The sequence below is a fragment of the Amblyomma mixtum genome, chromosome 5 (genome assembly GCF_055824585.1).
Source record: "Amblyomma mixtum isolate Tamu chromosome 5, ASM5582458v1, whole genome shotgun sequence".
NCBI classification, from domain to species: Eukaryota; Metazoa; Arthropoda; class Arachnida; order Ixodida; family Ixodidae; genus Amblyomma; species Amblyomma mixtum.
The window spans coordinates 41,944,179-41,967,490 of NC_143016.1; the positions used below are offsets into that span (position 1 = coordinate 41,944,179).

General features: G+C 48.1%; 2 protein-coding genes across 3 annotated transcripts in view; one reads left to right on the top strand and one right to left on the bottom strand.

Moving 5' to 3' along the window:
- fry (microtubule binding protein furry) overlaps positions 1–5,925 on the bottom strand; it is a 40,160-nt gene extending 34,235 nt beyond the window's left edge. For both annotated transcript variants that reach the window (XM_089544182.1, XM_089544181.1), the window contains exons 1-2: positions 1,658–5,925; positions 209–399 (exon numbers count right to left, since the gene is read on the bottom strand). In XM_089544182.1, coding sequence (XP_089400308.1) covers positions 209–399; positions 1,658–5,617 — 4,151 coding nt within the window. In that variant the 5' untranslated portion in view covers positions 5,618–5,925. The remainder of the gene's footprint in view (positions 1–208; positions 400–1,657) is intronic.
- On the top strand, positions 5,862–22,174 carry abo (de-etiolated protein 1 abo). The gene is made up of 5 exons (XM_089544183.1): positions 5,862–7,404; positions 8,980–9,156; positions 9,926–10,281; positions 18,849–19,040; positions 20,751–22,174. Exons 1-5 carry the CDS (start codon positions 6,547–6,549, stop codon positions 20,941–20,943), a joined length of 1,776 nt encoding a protein of 591 aa, XP_089400309.1. The 5' UTR covers positions 5,862–6,546; the 3' UTR covers positions 20,944–22,174.
- The last annotated feature ends 1,138 nt before the right edge of the window (positions 22,175–23,312 follow it).

The window sequence follows — 23,312 nt, forward strand, 5'->3', positions numbered from 1 at the left end:
GGTGCTGCCTTTGAGCCTCAACTCTGATTTTCACCTTATACAGGCCTTAAAATAAAAAAAAGTTTGCCAACATCTTGTGTAAACTTATAATCGCATAGATTTCTTGGTCCTGTGAGATTACCTAACAGGCCTCCACTGGTGGCTGACCTCAACTGGAACAAATGCAGTCACGTTATCATCATAGCAGTCACGTGAAGGTGCCACTGACTCGTGCTCCTGTGGGTGACCAGGGGTCAGGTGCGGATCAACAAGGTGCATGTTCCCCAGCCAGGGCAGCAGGCACCGCAGCAGGTTCTGACGCACTTCTGGGCGTGCTGTTTGAAATCGTCCTGTCACCTCCGAGAAGAGCCGCATTGTCAGCTCGGGATGCACCTGGGCCATCTGACGGCACAGCTCTTCCTGTAAATACAGTGCACCACCTCGATTAGACTTGTCTTGTTTCAAGTCAACAACCTCAAAGGCCGCCAGTTCCCATGGCACCACCATATGCATTACATTTGCTCAGTTCCATTCCAGGTTAACACACAGTTTGGTGTGACATATATGAACCATTAAGTTTCAAGCATTCTTTCAAAGCCTTCCTTAGGCAATAAAATTTTTCAGATGAGTTTTGTAAATGATGGCTGATGACTATTTCCTCTTAGCTTACTTTCTTTGGTTCTTAGGAGTCTGTTCATGACTAAGTGTTACATAAGCTTCCTATAAACTACTCAGAGTAAGTATAAGGCTGACCGGGCCGAGTTCTGTACCAGAAAGCATGGGGCAACCGAAAAATAAGAAAATACTATCTCATGAAACAGCAGAACTCATCTCCAGTTGTGGTGTCCAAAAAACAACAATGAAAACTGAGGGTTTATTCTGAAAATGTGACACAACGCAAGGAGCAACACATGGTGTTTAGTAGACATAAATTTACAGAATAAATTTAGTTTGTTGGTCAAATGTTTAGGGGAATCCCCCAAAGTGGAGTAGATTTGGCTGTGCTCGGGTGGATTTCAATGAGTAATTACTCCCTTATTACAAATTTAGTTGGTGCTGTACAAATTAATGCATTCCTTTTATGAAACACTCTTCCTTCTATAAAATCAGGAGAAAATATCCAAAAAACCCGTGAATGTTGGAGTTTATGTTACTGAAATCAGCAGCCTAACAAAGATAATGTCACACTGTGACAGCAAATATGATTTCACAAACTTTCACTTTTATCAAGTGAGTAGCTAGACAAGAATACATTTAACCTCAGGTCAATGCTTTATAGATAAGGGTTTTGGCTAGGCCTCAAGCACGTTTTGACAGGAAAATGAAACCATTGTTTTTGTCTTTGCCCAACACAACGGTATCAGTCAGAGGGCTGACACTGGTTGACACCAGCTTTGTTTTCGTTGGCTTTTTTTTTTTTTTTACGTCAGGAGCCTCCCTATAAGTGCTCGACATGCCATCACAGTGAACACACTGGATCAATTTGTTTTACGAGACTATGGCACTCTCAATACCATAAGAGAGAGAGAAAAAACAACCTCCTGAAATTTCTCCAGCTCTGTTTTTAAGAAGCCTCTCTTGTGGCACGCAACTGGTACAAGCCTTATGCTAGGGCAGTTCGCTGCTTCTGTGCTCCCCCCTCGGATGGAGTGTGGGACACATCAGTGTCTGTACACACCTGGGAGCAAGGGTAGCCAGCAATGATGAGGCCGTCGCCAGCAAGGGAGCTGTGGCGCAGTTGAATGCTGTCCTGCTGATCCTCTTCTATGGTGAGGGCCGACTTTGAGTGAAAAAAGCGGTGGTCCAGGATATGCAGCAGCTGCAAGGCCATTTCCTGAATGTGCGCTCTCGGACAGCCGGCATTCAGCAGCGTCACACAGATGATCGACATGTAATGGTCGCACGGGTATTCACGCACACTGAACACTGTTGCGAGTGCTGTGAAGCAGCCATCTGCAAGCTGAGGTGTCCCGGTGTAGCAGCGGTCCACAAGCCAGTCCAACAGCATCCCTGCATCCTGGTTGAAGTCGAGAAGGAGGACAACGGTCTCTTGTGCCAAGTGGTACAGCCTCTCGTCCTTGGAGCTGAGTAGGCTGTCCAGCCAGTGGTAAATGACGCTTTCTTCATTCAGACCAGGTGGGTCCATACAGGGCCCACAACAAAGAACTGAAGACATTGCCTGCAATGCTGAAAATTCCAGTTCCGTCAGGGTCTCATCGGCCGAGTTTCGCTTCTCGACACCGCCAAAAGGCACACCAAGGTTTCCGCTCCATGTAGCGAAAAGATAAAAGAGGTTGCGCCTTAGGTCATGGCCCAAGAGGTGAGTGTGATTTTCAAGCGAGAAGCTCTTGATGAGCTTGTGAACAAAGTTGCAGAAATGAAGCTTTATCTCTTGCACTATCTCGGGCACGTCCTTGTCATTCTCACTTTCAAGAAAGAGCCGTGCCCCGTCGATGTACTCCACAAATGATGTGTTGAGTGTGCCAGCATCACGGTCCAAAATGCAGGAACTTACTCCAAAAGTGCCATGCTCTGCTACTGACTCCATCAATCGTGTAAGCTGGAGACGAAGTATGTCACGTCGTCTTCTGCGCCTTACATTTTCTTGCTTTCTGTCAATGGCTTCTCTAATGTAGCCAACAAGTTCTTCCATCAGGTCTTTAAGTGCGAGGCTGTTGACATGAGACAATCCAAGGACAACAGCACCCCTTAGGTCCATCTGCTCACTTCTCAAGAGGGGCACAATTTGTTTGAACAATGTTGAAGCACTGATTCCACTGTTGCTGATGCCTGTGAACCTGTGTTCGGCCTTGTCGGAAGACACATTCTCTGGGGAGGAGCTGAAACTCAAATCCGGCGAGAGGTAGCGAACCGTGATGTTGCTGTTCGAAGGTGCAACACGGCAAGCATAGAGAAGATAGTTCCTCCACAAGCTGAGATACATGTCTCTTTCTGTAGGTGCCTTCTTGACAGTTGCTGTACGAAGAAGCGAAGCTCGGTTGTCGTTCACTGGGTTGAGCTCAATGTTGGTGAAGAGGCAAGTGATTCGTGATGTCACAATAGGCCACGATTGAGTCACAGCTGTAGGACAATGCTTTAGAACGTAGTCTTGATGGATGAAACTCATAAGACAGGCACACCAGGCGTCCATCTGTGACAAGTCCAAAACATCAAGTGGACTTCTGTTGGAGCCCTCTGCACTGCCTTCAGGGCTGCCAGTGGTCCATGCTGAGCTGGACCGCTCAGCAAGCCACTGCAGGTCCACAACTGGAGCCGACAACAGAGCTGACTTCTCTGAAGCTGGTAGGTAGGGGAGACATTTTTCAATGGCAGCTGGGCAAGCTCGGTCAATGACGTCCACAACAGGTTCCTCCATACGTGGCGGCAGCTGCAGCTTCATTACCACCTTGGTCTCCTTGAGGATGTGAGCCGCCAGACGCCTTGTAGACAACCGGCAGTTGCACAGCATTACCAAGGCCACACCCTCAACAAGATGCAAGGCACTAGTCATCTGCTCAATACGTATCTCGGGTACCTCTTTCTTAACACCAGTTCCATTCAGAGCATTCTTCCATGTGGTCAAAAACTGCAGCAGCACACGCAGTGCATTGTCCAGCAGCTGTGGAAATGTATCATTTACTTCTTGGAGTATAAACTGAATGAACCCTTGGATGACATCTTCTCTCCAATCAGGGAAGTCCAGCACCATGTTCTGAAGGGCTTGAAATGCCAAGCCACGCAGTTCCTCATCCATATGAACAGTCAACCTTGATAGCATCTCTACCAACTCTTGCCTTCTCATTCCATCGGGGATCAGTCGTGGCACCGCAGCCACACAAGTGCGGAAAAGATCGATCTTGGGCTTTCGTTCACCAGTGATCATATCATCGGGTTCCTTGTTGGCATTTTGCATTGTGGTCATCATTAAAGGTCGACCAAACTGAACATCAAGTGCCTTGAGGATATCATCAAAGGCCTTTCGAACATAGTAGTAATACTGAGACATACCAATACTCTTGGCAGTGTCTTCAGTGAGCACCTTGTTAATGAAAGTTTTTTTCACTCTGAGAGTGTTCCCAGATGGAAGGACGCCGACAGTTCGAGGCATTGGCGGACACCCCTCTTTCTGCTGCAGACTGTCAGCTACAACCAGGAAAGCTCGCAAGCCAATGCTCATTCTTTCTGGAGTGAGAATGATCTTGATGGGCCTGCCAACAGAAATAAGATCAAAGACAATTTCCTTCATGGCAAAGTCAAGTCGCTCCTGAGCAATAAACTGAATGATTTTAACAAAGATGTTCAGTGGAGTGTCCCGTGGCACAACGGCTTTGGAACCCTTGGGAAAAAGCGAGTTTACAATGCTCTGAAGCCTTGTCTGTGTTGCTGTGTTGCTCTCGCACTTTACACGAATCATATACACCCAAAGCAGTCGGTAGAGAGACTCAAGTGCCACGCGGCACATTTTTGGATCACGATGCTTGAGATGGGAAAGACACATTGCTAGAAAGCAGTGCCAGTTTTGAAGGAAAAACAGTTTCTGACTCACACAAAGAAGGCAAGTTACAAGTGGAAACAGCGCCAGGCTGTGTTTTTTCTTGGTGCACAGGTCAAGTGTTTGTGAGTACAGCATTTCGACAAAGTTTTTCAGACATGGTACATTCACTTCCGTCTTGACTGTTGCTGCAACGGGCACAAGAATCTCAACAAAAAGTCCAGCCAGGGCATGCTTGACATCCTTGTCCTTAGCCTCGAGAAAATAAGTGGCGCATTCTTGCATGAACTGGAAAGAAGCCTCAAACTCTTCTATGGGCGCCATTTTGACGCGGAAGAACTTCATGCCCATAAGCAGGCTGATGATGCTCTGTGTGGTGTGAGGACTCGGCTCCTTGGCCCGAAGCTCTTTCAACTCGGCCATGAAACGCTTGCGCACTGACTGGAATCGTGACTGCGCCAGCACAGCCACCACCTCCGCGTACAAGTCAGCTACAATGTTGAAGTTCTGGGCGTTGGGGCCAGTCTGCGAACTTTCGCGATAGCGAAAGTGCTTGAAGGCCAGTGACTCGATGTGGCCGACCAAGTCTTCGTGTCCCGGGTGCAGGGGCAGCTGCTTGAGCACCTCGATGAGCACCAGGCAGAAGATGAACTCAATCGCCAGATCTCGACGTTCGTGCAGGTAGTCACGGTCGCTGCGGGGTTCGGACTCGCTCTTGGCTCGCGAGTCTGCGCGCGATCGCTGCATGTCGACAGTCTCCACCGTTTGCCGGTCGTACCACGCAAACAAGGTGCGCAGCAGCGATGGCAGGCAATGCTCAGCCACCGAACCGAACGCGCACAACAGCTGATCGAACACGGCATCTTCGCCCCGCTGCAACGACTTAGAAACGGGTCTCTCCAGCGGCTCAGCGAGCACTGCCCGAATTTTTTTCTCAGCCTGCAGTGTAAACTCCGCAAAGAGCACGCGCAACACAAATTCGCCGGGTTTGACATCTGTGTCGAAGTGTATTCCCGGAGGAAATGGCTGTCGCTCCTTGCGGGCGCCCCACGGGAGAACTAATGCAGACTGACTCAGATAGTTGCTGGTGCCGCCACCAGCAGGGTTCGTCCAAGTCTTGCCTTCAGAATTGTTCTGCGATGCCATGACTGCAGCACGCTTCGGGAGGCTACATCACTGACAGGGCTGAGCAGTCCGTACGCACTGCGGCACCATATCAACGCAAACAGGGGCCCCGTCCGGACGATCAGACCACGGTTCCGGCATTATCGCGCGATGTCGAACGCAGCTGCAGCCATTTAGAAGGCGCCCGAAATATTTCAATAAGTCAAAGGAGGCATCAGCAAAACCAGCCACAAAGTACAGCGAAATCAGCCACAAACGAGCTACAAACCAAAACTCCCAAAACGCCAAAACCGAAGATACAAACCACACAAAACATTTGACTATAAAGGAAGTAGTACATAGAGGGCGAGTCGGTCACTGCATTGACTTCATTAGCATCATTAGCGTGAGAAAAGTGTTTATTATTAGGACAAAAATGTTTTGTGCGTACATTGCTATAAGCCCTTGAATGTTATCTACGAATGACAAATCGGCGTTGAAAGATGGGTACACCAACTGCTTGACGTCCTATGGCAATCGACATGGCCTTTTGTTTACACTTGTTGTTGTTCCTGTTCTCCCGCCATGTGTTTACGTGCTTACGTTTGTAACGCGCAGCTGCGCCGGGCGTTGATTTTGTGATATCGCAAAAAATGAACAAGAACGTGTTCGGTTCTAGAATTTGTGTACTCAAGTATCTTCTCCCGCTACATTCATTGGAATTATGACGGGATGGTGAGCAGGTTCGACTTGAGAAAATGAGCTGATGCGTAAATTTTGAAGAATGTCCCTTGCCTTGGACGTCTGCTGACAGGGCAGCGGAAAAAAAAGATGCGTCACGCTCTCTTAATAAAAGCATCTTGTATTAACGCTACTGCGTTGATAGAAAATGTGGTCACTGCCGCACATAACAGCAGGCTTTATCTGCGATTCTTGATGAGTACGTCTAAGCGGTGACACAGGAGACAACTATGTCGAATCACGAGAAGCTCGTCGTGCGGCACAGAAGCTCTCAAGACGGGCAGTCATGTGGATGTGGGAGACCAACATTTCCCATCAATGCGGCGGCTCAGGTGTCGTTGAACTGTAACGCCTGCAAGGCCGGAGATGATGAGGACTCGCCAAAACTTCCCAAGATTCCTATACAAAACATAGTCCTGAGACTACAGTATCGAGAAATCTACGCCGCAAAGCAGAACGTGTCGCCGTTACATGTCTCGCGACGTCTGCACCAAAACGTTTGCCCGAACTTCACGGTGGTGAACGTAGAAAAGCCGCCGTGCTTCCTGCGAAAGTTTTCGCCTGATGGCAAGCACCTCGTCGCGTTTTCGTCGGACCAGACCTCGATCGAGATCTACCGGTACCGGGGTCCTTGTGCAGCTGCACATCTTTTGAGAGGATATAGCGGTGACCACCTGGGATCAGGAGCAGAGTCCGCTCAAGTGCGGAGCACCATCTTCAGCGAGTTCTTCCGGCTGCGTCATATTGTGAACGTTTCGGGCAACGGTGGCGAGCAGCTGAACCGAGAGTGCAGCTTGTTTACTGATGACTGCCGTCATGTCATCGTCGGGTCTGCTATGTATGTGCCTGAGGAACCGCACCCATTTTTCTGGGACATGCACCGCAACAATGAGTCAGTGTCTCCAAACCCCCGCTCCCCCCTTGAAGACTACTCGTTGCACCTTGTGGATATGATCACAGGAACCTTGAAAGACAAACGCACATTCAAGACAGACAAGATCTTTCTGTCTCACAACCAGGGGCTCTACCTTTACCGAGACACTTTAGCAGTCCTCTCAGTGCAGCATCAGACAGTTCACATTTTTAAGGTCAGTTATGTTGGTGTTCGATGTGAAAAAAGTAACGCGATATCTGTGCCACTGACATTCGTTAGTAGCATGGTGTTGCACATCCTGACTGTGCCTCAGAAGGTAAAAATTGGTTGTGTGCTTCAAGACAAGGGCTTTGTTTTATGTGATAATTTTATAGCTTACATACTGACACTTGGATACATTGTGGCACTAATTTTTTGGCACTTGCCTCTGTTTCTGTGACCAAGATATTTTGGGGTTACTTGAATATGACTTTCTTTACCTTCAGGCATGCAACTGACCCAAAAGTGCAATTATTTTGCATGGCCTCATTTATTACTAGCAAAATTCTACTTAGTAACTAAAAGCTTTACCATTGTTGCTGCCCTAAAATTCATTAAAATTGTGGTAATGATACAATAGTCAAGTATGCTTAAATTAAGTGCAGATTTTAGAAAGCACCACTCTGTGAAATGAGCATTGCTGCCATTTGGATATCCTGTGAGACGCACATTTCGGAATGCACATAACCAAGACTGCTGGAAGCTTTGCATCATTGCATTTCATTTAGGGCAGTGAAGAAGTTCTTTGCTAGTGTATAAGCCAATACAAGTTACAAAACTGTTTTGTGCTTGCGAGTCATTTTAATTCCACAAGTTGGAAAGAGAACTTTTTGACATAAGGCAGAACATCATTCAAAAGCTATATAGCCTGTGCTTGTTAGTTGCAACTAAATATGATGCATGAGGGGTGTTAAAATGGCACTGACATGATGAATAGGCACTGAACTGATGTCTGCTGTGCAGCTGCTAAAAAAAACAAAGCTTCTACAGTTTATGTTACACCATAGACTGCCGCCAGAGCGTGCTGGTATTAATGTTGACGAGGCAAAATTTGTTTTGGCCCATGCAGCTTAAGTCATTACTTTCCCAGGTGGTCCAGGGCTGAAACCACCTTAAGAGTTTTGGTTTACGTGACTTCCTGGTTTGTTTACAGTAGCCAGTTGTATGATGTAATGCGCAGCAAAGGCCCAATAATACACGTATATTGCGAGTCACTAATTTTGTGCACTTGAGGTACCATGCAACTGGTGTGAAGGTGGTGATTTGTGGCAGATGAGATCTTGTCTTTCATTTACCTTTCAGTGTTGCCACTTCTTGCATCTCATTGCTTTAACAGCTAGATCATGGTGCATGAATGAGCTTCATTATTTGTTTTTGTGTACTTTATTTTTTTCAGTTAAGTTTTATTCCTTAAAGGCCCCATTCAAGGTCGTATTGCATAAAGGGGCACATTATAACCTTGATGGTGACTGCGGCATGAAACCTCAAATTACCGCAACTATTTTTGGACGTTTCAAGTGATAGGCGCTCGTTGAGGACCAAGACAAGCCATCTGACTGGAGTGGTAGATGAGACAAGTGGCAGTGTGCTGCTGAAAGCAACACCCAGAAGTGTTGGCCTGTTGAAATGCAGTACACATTGGAAAGCAGCAGTCATACAAAATTTCACAGTAACGTAAAAAACATCACTTTGTTTTGGAGTTGCAACCCAACTAAGTTGTAATGCACGTTTTGTTTCTCATGCCACACAGGTCACAAAAGATGGTCAATTTGTTGATGTCCGCACTGTGGGGCGCTTCTGTTATGAGGATGACGAGCTGCTGGTGTCATCAACATTCCTAGCTGGTGGGCGAAGTGACAACCGGCCCTACTGTGAGCCCACACTCAACTCATTGAAGCATCGCCTGCTGGTTCACCTGTATCGTCAGGTAATGAACTTCCACTCATGCCACGGCTCTGACAAAATGGCACTTTTGCTGTGGGCCTAGGAGGTTTTTAGTATGTTTACTCTTCTGGAAGCCAGCTTATTCTGAACGTCAAGAAACGCATACACTGCTTCTTGCATGCACTGCTTTTCATGTAATGGTTAGACAAGCTCAGCAGTTTAATGACTAAGGTAAATGACAGAACCAGCTATTGCAACCTCACACAAATTATCAGCACAAGGCTGACTTTATGGATTCATTACGTTTTTGCACGCTGTGATCTGAACCCTGCGTCTCACATTCTTGTTACCAAGCACAAGCAGCAAATGTACTTCTCAGCTTACTGTGAAATAGCTCAGTTTAAGAGTCTGCAAGGCTACTTTGCATTTCATGTGCTCCTGCATTTGCCTTCCTCTAAACCTGTTTCCCTTCAAAGCAAGTGTCAGTGTACCATTCAGGAATGGCACACTTGATTTTTTGATATCCTCATAACCAACTACTTATGAATTCATTTCTTATAGATTGGTCACAGTGAACTTCTTATTTTTTGGTAGCTATATCACGCGATTGTTTAGCAATGAGCAAGAGAAAGTCAAACAGGAGTGACAGATTTGGTCGCCCAAGTATTATACCATGCCCATTACGGCACCTCAAAAATAAGTGAGCTTGGCATATGTTGTGCTGACTCTTGGTGCGTAATCAAGTTGGAACACAAGTGGCTAAACATGTGCCTTCCTGCTGCTTTATTGCCATTTTCTTGTTTCCCTGCCAGGCTGAGGCTGAAAGGAACCCGACAGCCCTGCGCCAGTTCTTCCAGCACTTTGACCAGCTCTGTGACCTTCGCCTATGGAAGATGCAGCTGCTGGATGAAAGACACCTGCTGCTCAAGTATGCCAGCGAAGATGTGGTCTCGTTCCGCCTCTCAGACCCAAATTCCCAGCCTTCATTTTTCGTGGTCTACAACCTGGTCACCACTGAGGTGCTGGCCGTCTATGAGAACACCTCGGAGGAGCTGCTGGAGCTTCTTGAAAACTTCAGCGACCTGCTCCGCAACGCTGCACTTCACGCTGACGCCCAGCTCACATGCTCACCCTCTAACAACATTCATGCTAGGCTGGTCCAGCAGAGGTGAGGCTTTCACACAGCGTGCAGTGGGTGCATATTGTCATGTAGTGGTGACTGCAGTGCGGCGGACAGGAAAACAACGAAAGTGTCTTCGGAACAAAACTCTTTATTTGGGCTGACTTGCGCCCGCAAAGAACTTAATCATTTGGTGGCGGCGTAGCTCGGCGGTGGTCGAACAGAATGCCCATTGCTGTTGGCCGTGTTCTTTTTAAAGCTGATAGCGAACTTTCGAGATGAAGCTTGGAAAGTTACTAGAACACTTTAGAACAACGTATGGTCGGCTCCGCCTAGATGCGATCGATCGAGATAAATCTAGGCGCGTCTTGCATCACAAACAAAGCGATAAAGCCGCGTGCCGGCAGCTTTGAAGAATGAACAAACAAACACTACAAACATTCGCGGCATTACTCCCCTTTCAAAGAAGCATCGACCCGATGCTTTAGTACATAATGCGGCCACAAACAACTAAAAACGGATTGTGTAAAAATAAACACCGAGGGTGTAAACACAACGTGCTTTAACGTGTATAATAGGGCTTTAGACTGATGATATGGACAACTTCTGGTCGTACGCGGCGTCGCTGGGATGCAGTCATTTGGTCAGGGACGACTTCATAGTCCAGTTCACTTAGCCGACGAAGAACCTTGTACGGCCCGAAATAGCGGCGCAAAAGTTTTTCACTCAATCCGCGACGGCGAATGGGTGTCCGAACCCAGACTCGGTCTCCTGGCTTGTATTTCGCATTGCATCTTCGTAGGTTGTAGCCTCTGTCGTCGGTCCACTGCTGGTCTTTGATCTGTAATCTGGCAAGTCTTCGGGCTTCTTCTGCGCGTTGAAGGTAGGCAGCGACATCAACGTTATCTTCTTCGGTAACATTAGGCAGCATGGCATCTAGCGTGGTCGAGGCCTCCCTGCTATGGATGAGCCTAACAGGCATCGTCTGGGTGGTTTCCTGCACTGCGGTGTTGTATGTGAAGACGATGTAAGGCAAGGTAACGTCCCATGTCTTGTGTTCGGCATCGACATACATGGCAAGCCTATCAGCGATGGTTTTGTTCAGGCGCTCGGTCAGTCCGTTGGTCTGCGGATGGTATGCAGTTGTCCTCCGGTGGCTGGTTTGGCTGTAACGCAGGATGGCTTGTGTCAGTTTTGCCGTGGATGCTGTTGCTCTGTCCGTGATGAGCACATTGGGGGCGCCGTGTCGAAGAATACACTCCACGAAAAATTTGGCGACTTCTGCTGCTGTTCCGTTCGGTAGGGCTTTTGCCTTGGCGTAGCGGGTCAGGTAGTCAGTTGCTATAATGATCCACTTATTGCCAGATGGTAACTTTGGGAAAGGGCCAAGCAAGTCCATGCCAATCTACTGAAAGGGTCTTGAGGGGGGTTCAACGGGATTCAGAAATCCCGCTGGTCGGGTTGGAGGGGTCTTTCGTTGCTGACAGTCTCGGCAGGTTTTCACATAACGTGCGACATCGGCAGACACTTGTGGCCAGTAATACTTGTCTTGAATGTGGCGGAGGGTGCGAGAAAACCCGAGATGTCCAGCTGTCAGCTCGTCGTGTGAAGCCTGAAGAGCTTCTCCGCGCAGACTTGCAGGTACAAAAAGGAGGTAGGCTGTTTTGTTCGCTGCAAAGTTCTTCACGAGGACATCATTCTCTAAACAGAACGAAGACAATCCTCTCTTGAACGAGGCGAGGGTGAAGAAACCTTGCCTTCCAGGTACTCGATGAGGCATTTTAGGTCGGGGTCCGAGCGTTGCTGTTGTGCAAAAGAGCTGGAGCTGATGGGTCCCAGCAAGGTGTCCTCATCGTCGTCCTGCGGTGGTGCATCTGCAGGGGCTCATGACAGGCAGTCAGCGTCAGAGTGCTTGCGTCCGGTGTAAACGACGGTGACGTCAAACTCCTGGAGGCGCAGGCTCCATCGAGCTAGGCGGCCGGAGGGGTCCTTCAAACTGGCAAGCCTGCAGAGCGTGTGGTGATCGCTGACCACCTTGAATGGTCTCCCGTACAGGTAGGGGCGGAATTTCGACGTAGCCCAGACGATGGCAAGGCACTCCTTCTCGGTTGTCGAATAATTAGCCTCGGCTTTGGACAGGGAACAGCTAGCGTATGCGATGACTTTCATCACTTCGTCAGTTTTCTGAACGAGGACAGCGCCTAGGCCCACAGTACTTGCGTCAGTGTGAATTTCAGTCTCGGCGTTTTCATCAAAGTGCGTGAGGATCGGTGGGGACTGTAAACGATGCTGAAGTTCCTTGAAGGCTTCCACTTGCGGCGCTTCCCATTTAAATGGCACATCTGCCTTTGTCAGGTGGGTCAGTGGCTCGGCGATGCGCGAAAAGTTCTTGACAAATCGTCGGTAATACGTGCACAGTCCGAGGAATCTGCGCACAGCTTTCTTATCGGCCGGTGGCGGAAACATTGCGATAGCAGCTGTTTTCTGCAGGTCTGGGCATACTCCCTCCTTGCTAACGATGTGGCCTAGAAAGAGCAGGTCTTCATAGGCAAAATGGCACTTCTCTGCTTTCAAGGTTAGGCCGGACAATTTGATTGCGTGTAGTACTGTTCGAAGCCTTTTTAGGTGCTGCTCAAAGTTTGAGGCGAAGACAACGACGTCATCTAAATATACCAGACAAATCTGCCACTTCAGGCCTGCCAGCACTGTATTCATTACTCGCTGAAATGTCGCTGGTGCGGAACAGAGACCAAACGGCATCACCTTGAACTCGAAGAGGCCATCTGGAGTGATGAATGCGGTCTTCTCGCACTCTCTTTCATCGAGCTCAATTTGCCAGTAGCCGCTCTTGAGGTCCATCGATGAGAAATACTTAGCATTGCAGAGCCGGTCCAGTGTGTCGTCGATGCAGCGGAGGGGGTAGACGTCCTTCTTTGTGATGTTGTTCAAGCGGCGGTAATCAACGCAGAATCGAAGTGTGCCGTCTTTCTTTCTCACTAGAACAACCGTTGTGGCCCAGGGGCTCTTTGAAGCTTAGATGACGTTGTCGCAAAGCATTTCTTCCACTTGGTCCCGGATGGCTTGTCGTTCTCGCGGCGACACTCGGTAGGGGCTTTGGTGGAGAGGTCGGGCGTGCTGGTCGGTTATAATGCGATGTTTGGCAATCGGTGTTTGTCGGACCTTCGGCGATGACGAAAAGCACTCGCTGTAGCTTCGAAGGAGATTGCGGATCTGGTCTTGTCTGTTCCGAGGCAGGGCTGAGTTTATGTCGAAAGTGGGCGAGTTCTCTTGGTCAGGCGAATCTTCTGCGGATGGGTCGGAGAGGGCGAAGAAGTCTCGTACGTCGGATATTTCGTCGAGGAAAGCAGTCGTCGTTCCTCTGTTAATGTGTCGGTATTCTTCGCTGAAGTTAGTCGGCAGTGCTTCGGCTTGTCCTTTGCGGAAATGTGCGATGCCTCTTGCGATGCCTGCCGCCGCGGTGGCTCAGCGGCTATGGTGCTCGGCTGCTGACCCAAAAGATGCGGGTTCGATCCCGGCCGCGGCGGCTAGAATTTCTTTGGAGGAGAAATTCTAGAGGCCCGTGTACTGTGCGATGTCAGTGCACGTTAAAGAACCCCAGGTGGTCGAAATTTCCGGAGCCCTCCACTACGGCGTCTCTCATAGCCTTAGTCGCTTTGGGACGTTAAACCCCATAAACATAAACCAAACCATCTTGCGATGCCGATTCTTCAGTCGAGAAGCAACTGCATGTTCCCCTCGATAATGGCTTCAGTGATATTCGCTTCCGTGGCGCCTACGGTGACAATGACACTTGAGCGGGGTGGGACACTCACTTGTTCCTCCAGGACACTAAGTGCAATGTGATGTTCCGGATTCCTCATCGACGGGATGGCCACCTCCATGGAAAGTGTGATCAGCTTGGATCGCAGGTCGATGATCGCCTGATGCTCATCAAGGAAATCAATGCCCAAGATCACTTCGCGGGAACATTGCCGTAGCACTACGAATGTCGCTGGATAGGTATGTCCCTTGAGAGTCACTCGCGCTATGCATCGTCCTGATGGCGTAATGAGGTGGCCCCCTGTGGTGCGAATTTGTGGGCCGTCCCAAGCGGTCGTTAGTTTCTTCAGCTGCGCAGCAAATGGTCCATTCATCAATCATCGAATAGTCGGCTCCTGTGTCAACTAGAGCGGTAACTTTCCGGCCATTGATAACGACTCCTAGGTCGGATGTCCTGACTCTGGCATTGCACGTCGTCCTCAGCGTCGGGTCACGGCTTCGTCGGGTATGTGAATCATGGGTGGGGTTTGTGGTCGAAGCTTTTCTTGATGGCGGCGCAGTTTTGAAGGCGGCGCGCGTCATGGTTGAGGTTGTTGTATGTGTCGTCAGCGTCTTCATACGGCGTGGTCGCTGGAGGATCTTCGTTGTTTCCTCAGCAAGCAACCTGACCTCCGCAGGTTGCTTTGTTTAGTTTCCCCTACGGGGGCTAGGGGGCCTTCCTCGGACAGCCGCGGCATAGCTGTGGCCCGGTGATGCAAAATGTGCGGTAATAAGGCAGTAATTACTGATTGACATCCACCCAAGCGCAGCCATACGGCTACAAAGGAAAGCTATACAGCTTTCTCAGAAACTTCGCAGTTAAAGAAAAATTCGTCCTGGTCCGGGGTTCGAACCCGGGACCACCGCTACACCGGAGCAGTCGCTCTACCAATTGAGCTAACCGGGACGGCAAGCTTATGGTAGGGCGAGAGCGAATTGATCAATAACTCGAAGTGGGAACAGTGTTGGTCAAATGTTTAGGGGAATCCCCCAAGGTGGAGTAGATTTGTAATAAGGCAGTAATTACTGATTGACATCCACCCAAGCGCAGCCATACGGCTACAAAGGAAAGCTATACAGCTTTCTCAGAAACTTCGCAGTTAAAGAAAAATTCGTCCTGGTCCGGGGTTCGAACCCGGGACCACCGCTACACCGGAGCAGTCGCTCTACCAATTGAGCTAACCGGGACGGCAAGCTTATGGTAGGGCGAGAGCGAATTGATCAATAACTCGAAGTGGGAACAGTGTTGGTCAAATGTTTAGGGGAATCCCCCAAGGTGGAGTAGATTTGTAATAAGGCAGTAATTACTGATTGACATCCACCCAAGCGCAGCCATACGGCTACAAAGGAAAGCTATACAGCTTTCTCAGAAACTTCGCAGTTAAAGAAAAATTCGTCCTGGTCCGGGGTTCGAACCCGGGACCACCGCTACACCGGAGCAGTCGCTCTACCAATTGAGCTAACCGGGACGGCAAGCTTATGGTAGGGCGAGAGCGAATTGATCAATAACTCGAAGTGGGAACAGTGTTGGTCAAATGTTTAGGGGAATCCCCCAAGGTGGAGTAGATTTGTAATAAGGCAGTAATTACTGATTGACATCCACCCAAGCGCAGCCATACGGCTACAAAGGAAAGCTATACAGCTTTCTCAGAAACTTCGCAGTTAAAGAAAAATTCGTCCTGGTCCGGGGTTCGAACCCGGGACCACCGCTACACCGGAGCAGTCGCTCGTATGGCTGCGCTTGGGTGGATGTCAATCAGTAATTACTGCCTTATTACAAATCTACTCCACCTTGGGGGATTCCCCTAAACATTTGACCAAAATGTGCGGTGGACGGCGACGGCAAGCGGGAAAGACGGCTTGGCGACACGTACTTCCCTCTGTGCAGGTAGTCGTCGATTTCTCGTGGTTGCTGGCCGGGGAGCAGTCGTAGGGCGTCGATGGTGAAACCTCGCAGGCCGGAGTGCCTGTATGGGCAGTGGCGAAGCATATGACTGGCTTCGCCGCAATGGAAGCACAGCGGGCGGTTGTCGGAAGTCCTCCAGGCGTCGCACTTCCTGGGGCTTGGGCGTCGTTCATAGGCTAGGCGGGTGGGGGCAGGGAGGCGGACTTCGGCTCTCTCGTTTGGGCTGAGGTCTGCATGCTGCAGCAGCACAGGTTAAGGCTAAAGCTTGAGCTGGAGGCGAAGGTGACGGGGTGCCAAGCGCATGTTGCACTTCTTCGTGTACGATTTCTTCAAGGGTTGCAACTTGAGGCTGGTTTGAAGGTGGTAATAGGCGACGCAACTCTTCCCTTACAATTTTGCGGATGACATCCCACAGGTTGCCTCCGAATGCTGCGCCATCCGAGAAGGCTGTTGAGGTCACTTGGAGTTGTCGAGGAAAATGGCGGGCTCGTGCTTCCAAAGTTTTCTCAATGGTGGCTGCTTCGGTGGTGAATTCAGCAACGGTCTCGTGTGGATTGTGGGTCAAACCAACGAAAAGTGCCTCTTTAGCTCAACGCATCAGAAGCTCCACCTACTTATCTTCTGTCATGTCAGGATCGACTTGTCGAAAAAGGCGCTTTATGTCTTCTACGTAAGTGGTCACTAACTCGTTCGGGTGTTGGATGTGTGACTGTAGAAGCATCTGAGCTCTTTCTTTCCTGATGATGCTCGTGAAGGCTTTCAGGAACTCCCACTTGAATAATTGCCGCGTCGCTAGAGAAGCTTCGTGGTTTTCGAACCAAATTCTCGCTGGTCCTTCCAAGGCGAAGAAAACATGGCTCACTTTAGTCTGGTCGTTCCAACTGTTGAACACAGCGACACGCTCAAACTGTTCCAGCCATTCTTCAGGATCTTCGCCCGGTGAAGCGTTGAACGTGGGCGGCAGTCGAGGCTGGTGTAAAATAATGGGAGCTGGTGTCGTAGCCATGGCTGAAGTCGAAATTGAGGAGTCTTTCTTTGCTCGCGTGCGGTCCGGTAGCAGTCCGAATTCTGGTGTACACCTCTGGGGACGACGGCTACTTCGCCCTTTGCCTTCGGATGGGACGGCTTCTGCGGCTTTCTTGTGATCTTCTTTGAGAGGCTCGGGCTGCTCTGACGGCTCCCAGGGGATGAGGGCGACAGGGACATCCTTTAGCACCTCCACCAGATGTCACGTAGTGGTGACTGCAGTCCGGCAAACAGGAAAACAGCGAGAGTGTCTTCGAAACGAAACTCTTTATATGGGCTGACTTGCGGCCGCAAAGAACTGAATCACTTGGCGGCGGCATAGCAACAAGCGTGCTCGCCGGTCGTCGAACAGAATGCCCGCCGCTCTCGGCCGTGCTCTTTTTAAAGCTGACAGCGAACTTTCGAGATAAAGCTTGGAAAGTTACTAGAACACTCTGGAACAAAGTAGAGTCGGATCCGCCTGGATGCGATCGATCGAGATAAATCTAGGCGCGTCTTGCGTCACAAATGAAGCGATAAAGCGGCGCGTCGGCAGCCTTGAAGAATCAACAAACAAACACTACAAACATTCGCGGCAATATTTATTTTGACACACCTAGATTCATGTGGTGTGGATGATGGTCTGTTACTGCTCTCGAAAATGTAATATGCTTATTGTGTAACAACAGCACCCTGAATGTTGCGTAAAGGTTGTTGTTTAAATAAAAAGGGTTTTAATGGGAAGGAATTGTCGGGCATTTAAATAGAAGGAATATGTGCTGTGAGAGAAAAAAAAGGAAATTGTGCCCTCAACGCTTGGTGCTCGCATACTGCACTCACATTACTGCACACTGCGGGGTGGAATATTCTTGACTGGTGCAAGGCTAGTAACAAACTTGTGGTTGCATGGCATGCTGCAGTGTAAGCACTTCTCTTCTTTAGTGTGGATAATTCTGTTTGCACTTTGTAGCATGCCTTTCTTAACAAAACTTAACTGCACTGGAGTCAAGTATAGCAAGAGAGTTTTTTTTGCCAAATCCGGGTTGTATTATAACCTTCATCTTTTAAAGAAAAAGTTCAGTGGTGTCGGGGAGATGCTGCACATAGGCCCATTAATCCTTGGCCTAGGTTCTTGGACATTTTGAAGTGAGTTTAGCTTTTTGTTCTTGTAATTTGTGCATTGTTTTTCATGCAGCATATGTGCGAGAAACGTTGCTTTGTGATTCATTTGCAGAAGTTGGACTTTTCGGTTTAAACCGGAAAACACTGATAAATGTATGCCAAATTCAGTTTTAACTGAGAAAGGTTAGTTCCCTTGACATGAGCAACACAGCTTGCTGGTCGTCGAGTAGGAGTTACACTCTGTTCAAGGAGAAAATAACAAGATACAAAAGCCAGGGGTAGTGCAACTGAGCATTTTTAGGCATTGCTCTGCTACCTTACGTGCCTGTGCAGGCCAGTAGGCTCCACTCCTAACTAGACGTCGTCTTCTAGCATAGTGCTGTTCAGTCATCAGCATCACTAAAAAGTGTCATGTTCTGTTACTGCAGCATTTCAGCGGTAGTTATATTACTGCAGTCAGCACACAGGCCATGTGACCCCTTGCTCAACATAGTGCAACAACTTATAAATGTAAGATGACAACCAAGGTTTTCGAAGTGAACTTCAGTTGGTGTTTTTGTCCGGCGGTTTCGTCATTCAGCTTCTGCTGCCTTTTAAATCCTTCTCCAACTGCAGCTGTCTTACAGTAGAATCTCGATGATACGGCCCCGGTTGATACGAATCCGTAAAATGTTCTGGCCAGAGTGTGCAGTGGTCAGAAATTGGGATGTGGCTCGAGAAAGCTGCCGCCCGGGTGTCGCAGCATTTCCTCTCGCCGGTGCAGGTTTAAACAGACCATCATCAATGCGCGCTACGGTGGTCAGACAGAGGCAGTGAAGCGCCTCCTGGCCCAGCTGCCGATCAGCTCTCAGTCGTACAGCAACAGCCCCTACCTGGACCTGGCCCTCTTCAGCTACGATGACAAGTGGGTCTCTGTTCTGGAGAGGCCCAAGGCCTGTGGGGACTATCCCATTCGGTGAGTGCCGTCCTCACTTACGGAGTGTCCAAGACAGCTGAAGTCCACTAAATGCCATGTTTCTGCCTACAAAATAAAGTTTGGCTAATTGTCAGCTGTAAGGCATAAACACCTGTGGGTTTGCCACTACAAGTATTGATAAATGATAAAAAAACAGTGAGACTGTGCACCTGAGCTTGAAAGAAAAAAAAAAAAAACAGCCAGAGCAAGACTTCTGAACGTTGCTATAGGAATGTAAGTTGCTCAGTTGTGCAGAGAGTAAGTGACTGCTGCTTAACTTTTTTTCACTAAGCTTATGGTAAGGCACTTTGTTCAAAGCAACCAGGGATGGCGCAATCAAACTGTAACACTTAACACATCATGTGGAGGTAACGTAAACTGCACGATGGGATCACTCAGGTGCAGGTTGCAGTGGCATGAGCATAAGCATAATGTCGGTGTGCAGCTGCACTACCTGCAAGACTAAGAAGCGTAAAATGAATATAGTTTTCGAATTGTGATTACAGGCCTTTCTAGCAGCAAGCCTGATTAAATTTTGCATGGTTGTAGATTTATCTAGCACCCAGACATGTGCTAGATAAATCTACAACCATGTTCATTTTAGTAGGTGCATAGAACAGGAGTCGTGTTTTTTCTTTTTGCAACTGTACATCTCAAGTGTGAAAATGATGACTTCGTCAACCCCACGACCTGTGTGGAGGTAAGAGGCGATACTAAGTACACTACACTGCAAGGCAGATTGGTGGCATATGGTACATGGTCCTTCCCAACTGGTGACAGGTGGCGTTCCTGCATGTTCCTGCACCCATACATGGGATTGGCTGCACTGTGTGTGCCTCTCACACATGCGCGTCTAGTATTCGTGCATTTTGTGGACACTCCAACAAACGGCGTTTCTTACTTTCTTACAGTTATGCAGTGTGTATTTTATATAGTAAAGCTGAGATCTGAGCGAGTTGGTATGCATTCATACTGGTGTACAGCGCAAAAAGGTGGGACGACGACAAGACAAGCGCTGTTATCAACTGGGTTTATTGAAGGACGGAAGGGTATATATACGAAAATATAACACAAAGAAGTAAGAAGAAAGAGTAAAAGGGTCGTGAAAATCAAAAACTATGTCACATGGGAAGTGATGTATGCTAATTCCTTGTTGTCTTGTCGTCGTGCCGCCTTTTTGCGCTGTTCACCAGTATGAGTGTATTTTATACTTTACTGCTGGTGCATGTTTTAGCACCTGTGTTCCTGATTACACCACTATCGGGATCACATACGCGGTATCCATTGGTGTCACTTTGCAGGATGCATGCTCTCTGTGGCTTTCTCTGAATGTTCTTTTTTTTTTTGTCACTTTGGACCCAAGATGGACTGGGTGCAACTTACGGTGGCGCACTGCAGGATTAGAAAATTTATTTCTCCTCTTCTGCATTTTCTCCACCAGTTAGAGCTGCCGTGATGGGTCAGTGGTTATGGTGCTCAGCTGCCAACTTGGACACAGGTTGGATCTCGGCAGCGGTGGTCTCATTTCAATGGAGGCGAAAAGCTAGAGGCCCGTGTACAGTGTGATTTCAGTGGTCGAAATTATCTGGAGCCCTTCACTATGGCATCCCTCATAGCCCCGAGTCACTTTGGGATGTTAATCCTCTTAAACCAAATCATCTACCAGTTCAGTTTCAGCAAACTTGCCTGATGCGTAGAAATTGCCTGCAGGTTTTATGCACGTGACTCTGGACTGCTGAAGTTCAAGATTTATGCTGGACTGCAGGGGCGTAATGCTCCTCCTGCAGCACGACGGCTTGTTGCCTTCACGTTCCACCCATACGATCCATTTGCCATCAGCGTCCAGCGGACCAACGCTGAATACGTGGTTAATTTTCACATCCACAATTCAGGTGCATCCTAAGGCTTGTTTCTAATCAGTCTGCTCTTAGGAATGCTTTGTGACGCAAAAGCACACTGTACTTCCTGTGTGTTCAATTCAGCACATGAAACAGTAATGCATATTCAGGCACGTTGTTTTAAAATCTATCCAGAAGGGTGCTTTCTACAAGTGCCATCTGGCATTTTCGATGTGGATGTGGATTTGTTTGTATATATTCAGTGGTGACTGAAAATATTGCTTAAATAAGACAATGATGGTTTCTTAAAAGAAAACAAATTTTAAAAGAAATGATTACTATGTACATGTGGCAAAAGCTGACCCACAATACCATTGTGTTATCAAAATATTTTGTTCAAAGGTGACGGCCACATCTGATAAATTTATCAATGTGGCACAGTGATGGCGGTCACTCAAGCTTGCAGATTTCACCGTTTTTAGTGTTGGCTGCTGACGATCATCATGATGTTCATTTAGGGCCTGATTGTCGGCCACTGTCAGTGATATCATAATGCAATAAAAATAAATCGAGACTATCTCAAGTTATGCGCGAGATCAGTGTGTGCATATCAAATTACTTTTTTTAATTTCTTGCCTTGTCAGAGGAGACAGCACATTGAGCGAGGTTTTGAAAACCATTGCACATTGAAGGTTTGCATTGGTGGCTCATTAATTGAGTTACACTTGCACCAGCCGGCAGTTCTATAACTGTGCAGCACATCCACCATGCACACATTACTGACCACCTATTCTGTTCACAAAATAAGGTTTCTGCTTGGTGTTGTAAATGCAGCAAATGCATAGAATTTTGTTGCATGTGTTTAATCGTGGGAATCTTATTGCTGTGATCAAATTGAGCATAAGAATTGATGGCATGTACATCTTACTGTAAATTTTTTTTTTATTTTTCTGTGTCTGGGTATAAAGAAGGACATTGTTGAGGAATTAGCATCATGTAACGCCATTGCAGCCTAGAAGGCCACAATGTTATGTTGCTTTCTGTGACTAGGAGCCCTTTGATAATGCAATACCCATCGTCATATATAATTTACTCAAGTGCTTGCCAAGAGTGCATTTTTACCATAGTGGATGTTGAAATGCTCACAAATGCTTCGTGTCGTCATAAGTGGTTCATTTTTACAGTTTCTGTTAGCAGCATCAGTGCTTTGTTTTTGTTGTGATCTAGTTGCCAACACTGCTTTTTCCAGTGCTAGTTTCAGTGCTTGTAGAATAAAACATTGCAGTTGTGCTCTGAGCAGGTGTATTGTACAATTGTCTTACACAGTGCATTTTGTACTTATCTTTTCACTGCAAGCTGTTCCACAAATGGGCTGCACACTCTCTTTTCCTCTCCTTCTGTGCTTGCTTGCTTCTGTTTATTGAAACACTGACTTTCAGGGTATAACTTATGTAATGATTTCTCTGCTTTTATATTCATATCATATGACTTGTGTAAACAATCAAGCATGTAGGGATCAAAAGAGCACTTCATTCCAAAGCTGCTAGAGTTCGATAAGGACTTCCATAGCTTACACTGTAATAACTGTGTCTTTCCGAACCGTCAAAGCCACTGTTCTGGAAATTGCGTATGTATGTATGTATGGATGGATGTATGGATGGATAAATAGACGGGCGGGCAGGCGGGCAGGCGGAGCTGAATTCTTTAAATCAGGCAGCAACTGGCACCAGCTAGCAATGGCTCATAATATATTGCTACAAGTACAAGCCTTCACGATGGTCGGTGTTGAGTCGGAGGACCTGTCAGCTGCAAGTTGCTTGAGAGCCCAGCGTGCAAGAGAGCCGGGATCACCGTTCTCTTTCGTACACACATAGCGCTTCAACATCTTCATGGCAGTTACACTTTGTTCCTGTGTAGCCGAAGGCCACAGGGTGAGTTATAGTCCCACAAGAGCACCAGGGCTTCAACTATGCTGCATGTGAAAGTTCGGTTTTTGTTGAACAGTGACCAGTAGTGGTGAGGTGTGCAATCTTGTAGGTCACGTCACTAAGCCAGGTAATAATGACATAAGGCCCATCGTAGTGCGCCAACAGTTTCTGGTGAAGGCCGTGCCGCCTGAGCAGTTGCCAAAGCCAGACCATGTTGCCCGGAGCGTAGCGATGTGCCGACGGCACTCATCGTAGCCTGTCAGGGAGCGCTCTTGCGAACCTATTGTCGTCCGCAGCATATTGTCCGCAGGCGGACGGTATGCCAAGCTTTTTCGGCGACACAGAGGGTCTCGGCGATGCAGGGGTTGTCATTGGCGGAAGAGGGCAAGATGGTGTCCAGGGAGTAGCGTGGTGCCCGAGCATACAGGAGAAGGAAACGGCTACACCCTGTCATCTCATGGGCGCAGTGTTAAAAGCGTAGCGATAAAAGGCAGTACGGTGTCTCA

What these genes read in the sequence shown, in the direction of transcription:
- abo (XM_089544183.1), top strand. Translation starts at nt 6,547, where the DNA reads ATGTCGAATCACGAGAAGCTCGTCGTGCGGCACAGAAGCTCTCAAGAC. An exon ending in AGACAGTTCACATTTTTAAG is followed by an intron (nt 7,405 to 8,979) that starts GTCAGTTATGTT and finishes CATGCCACACAG; the next exon opens with GTCACAAAAGATGGTCAATT. An exon ending in TGGTTCACCTGTATCGTCAG is followed by an intron (nt 9,157 to 9,925) that starts GTAATGAACTTC and finishes TTTCCCTGCCAG; the next exon opens with GCTGAGGCTGAAAGGAACCC.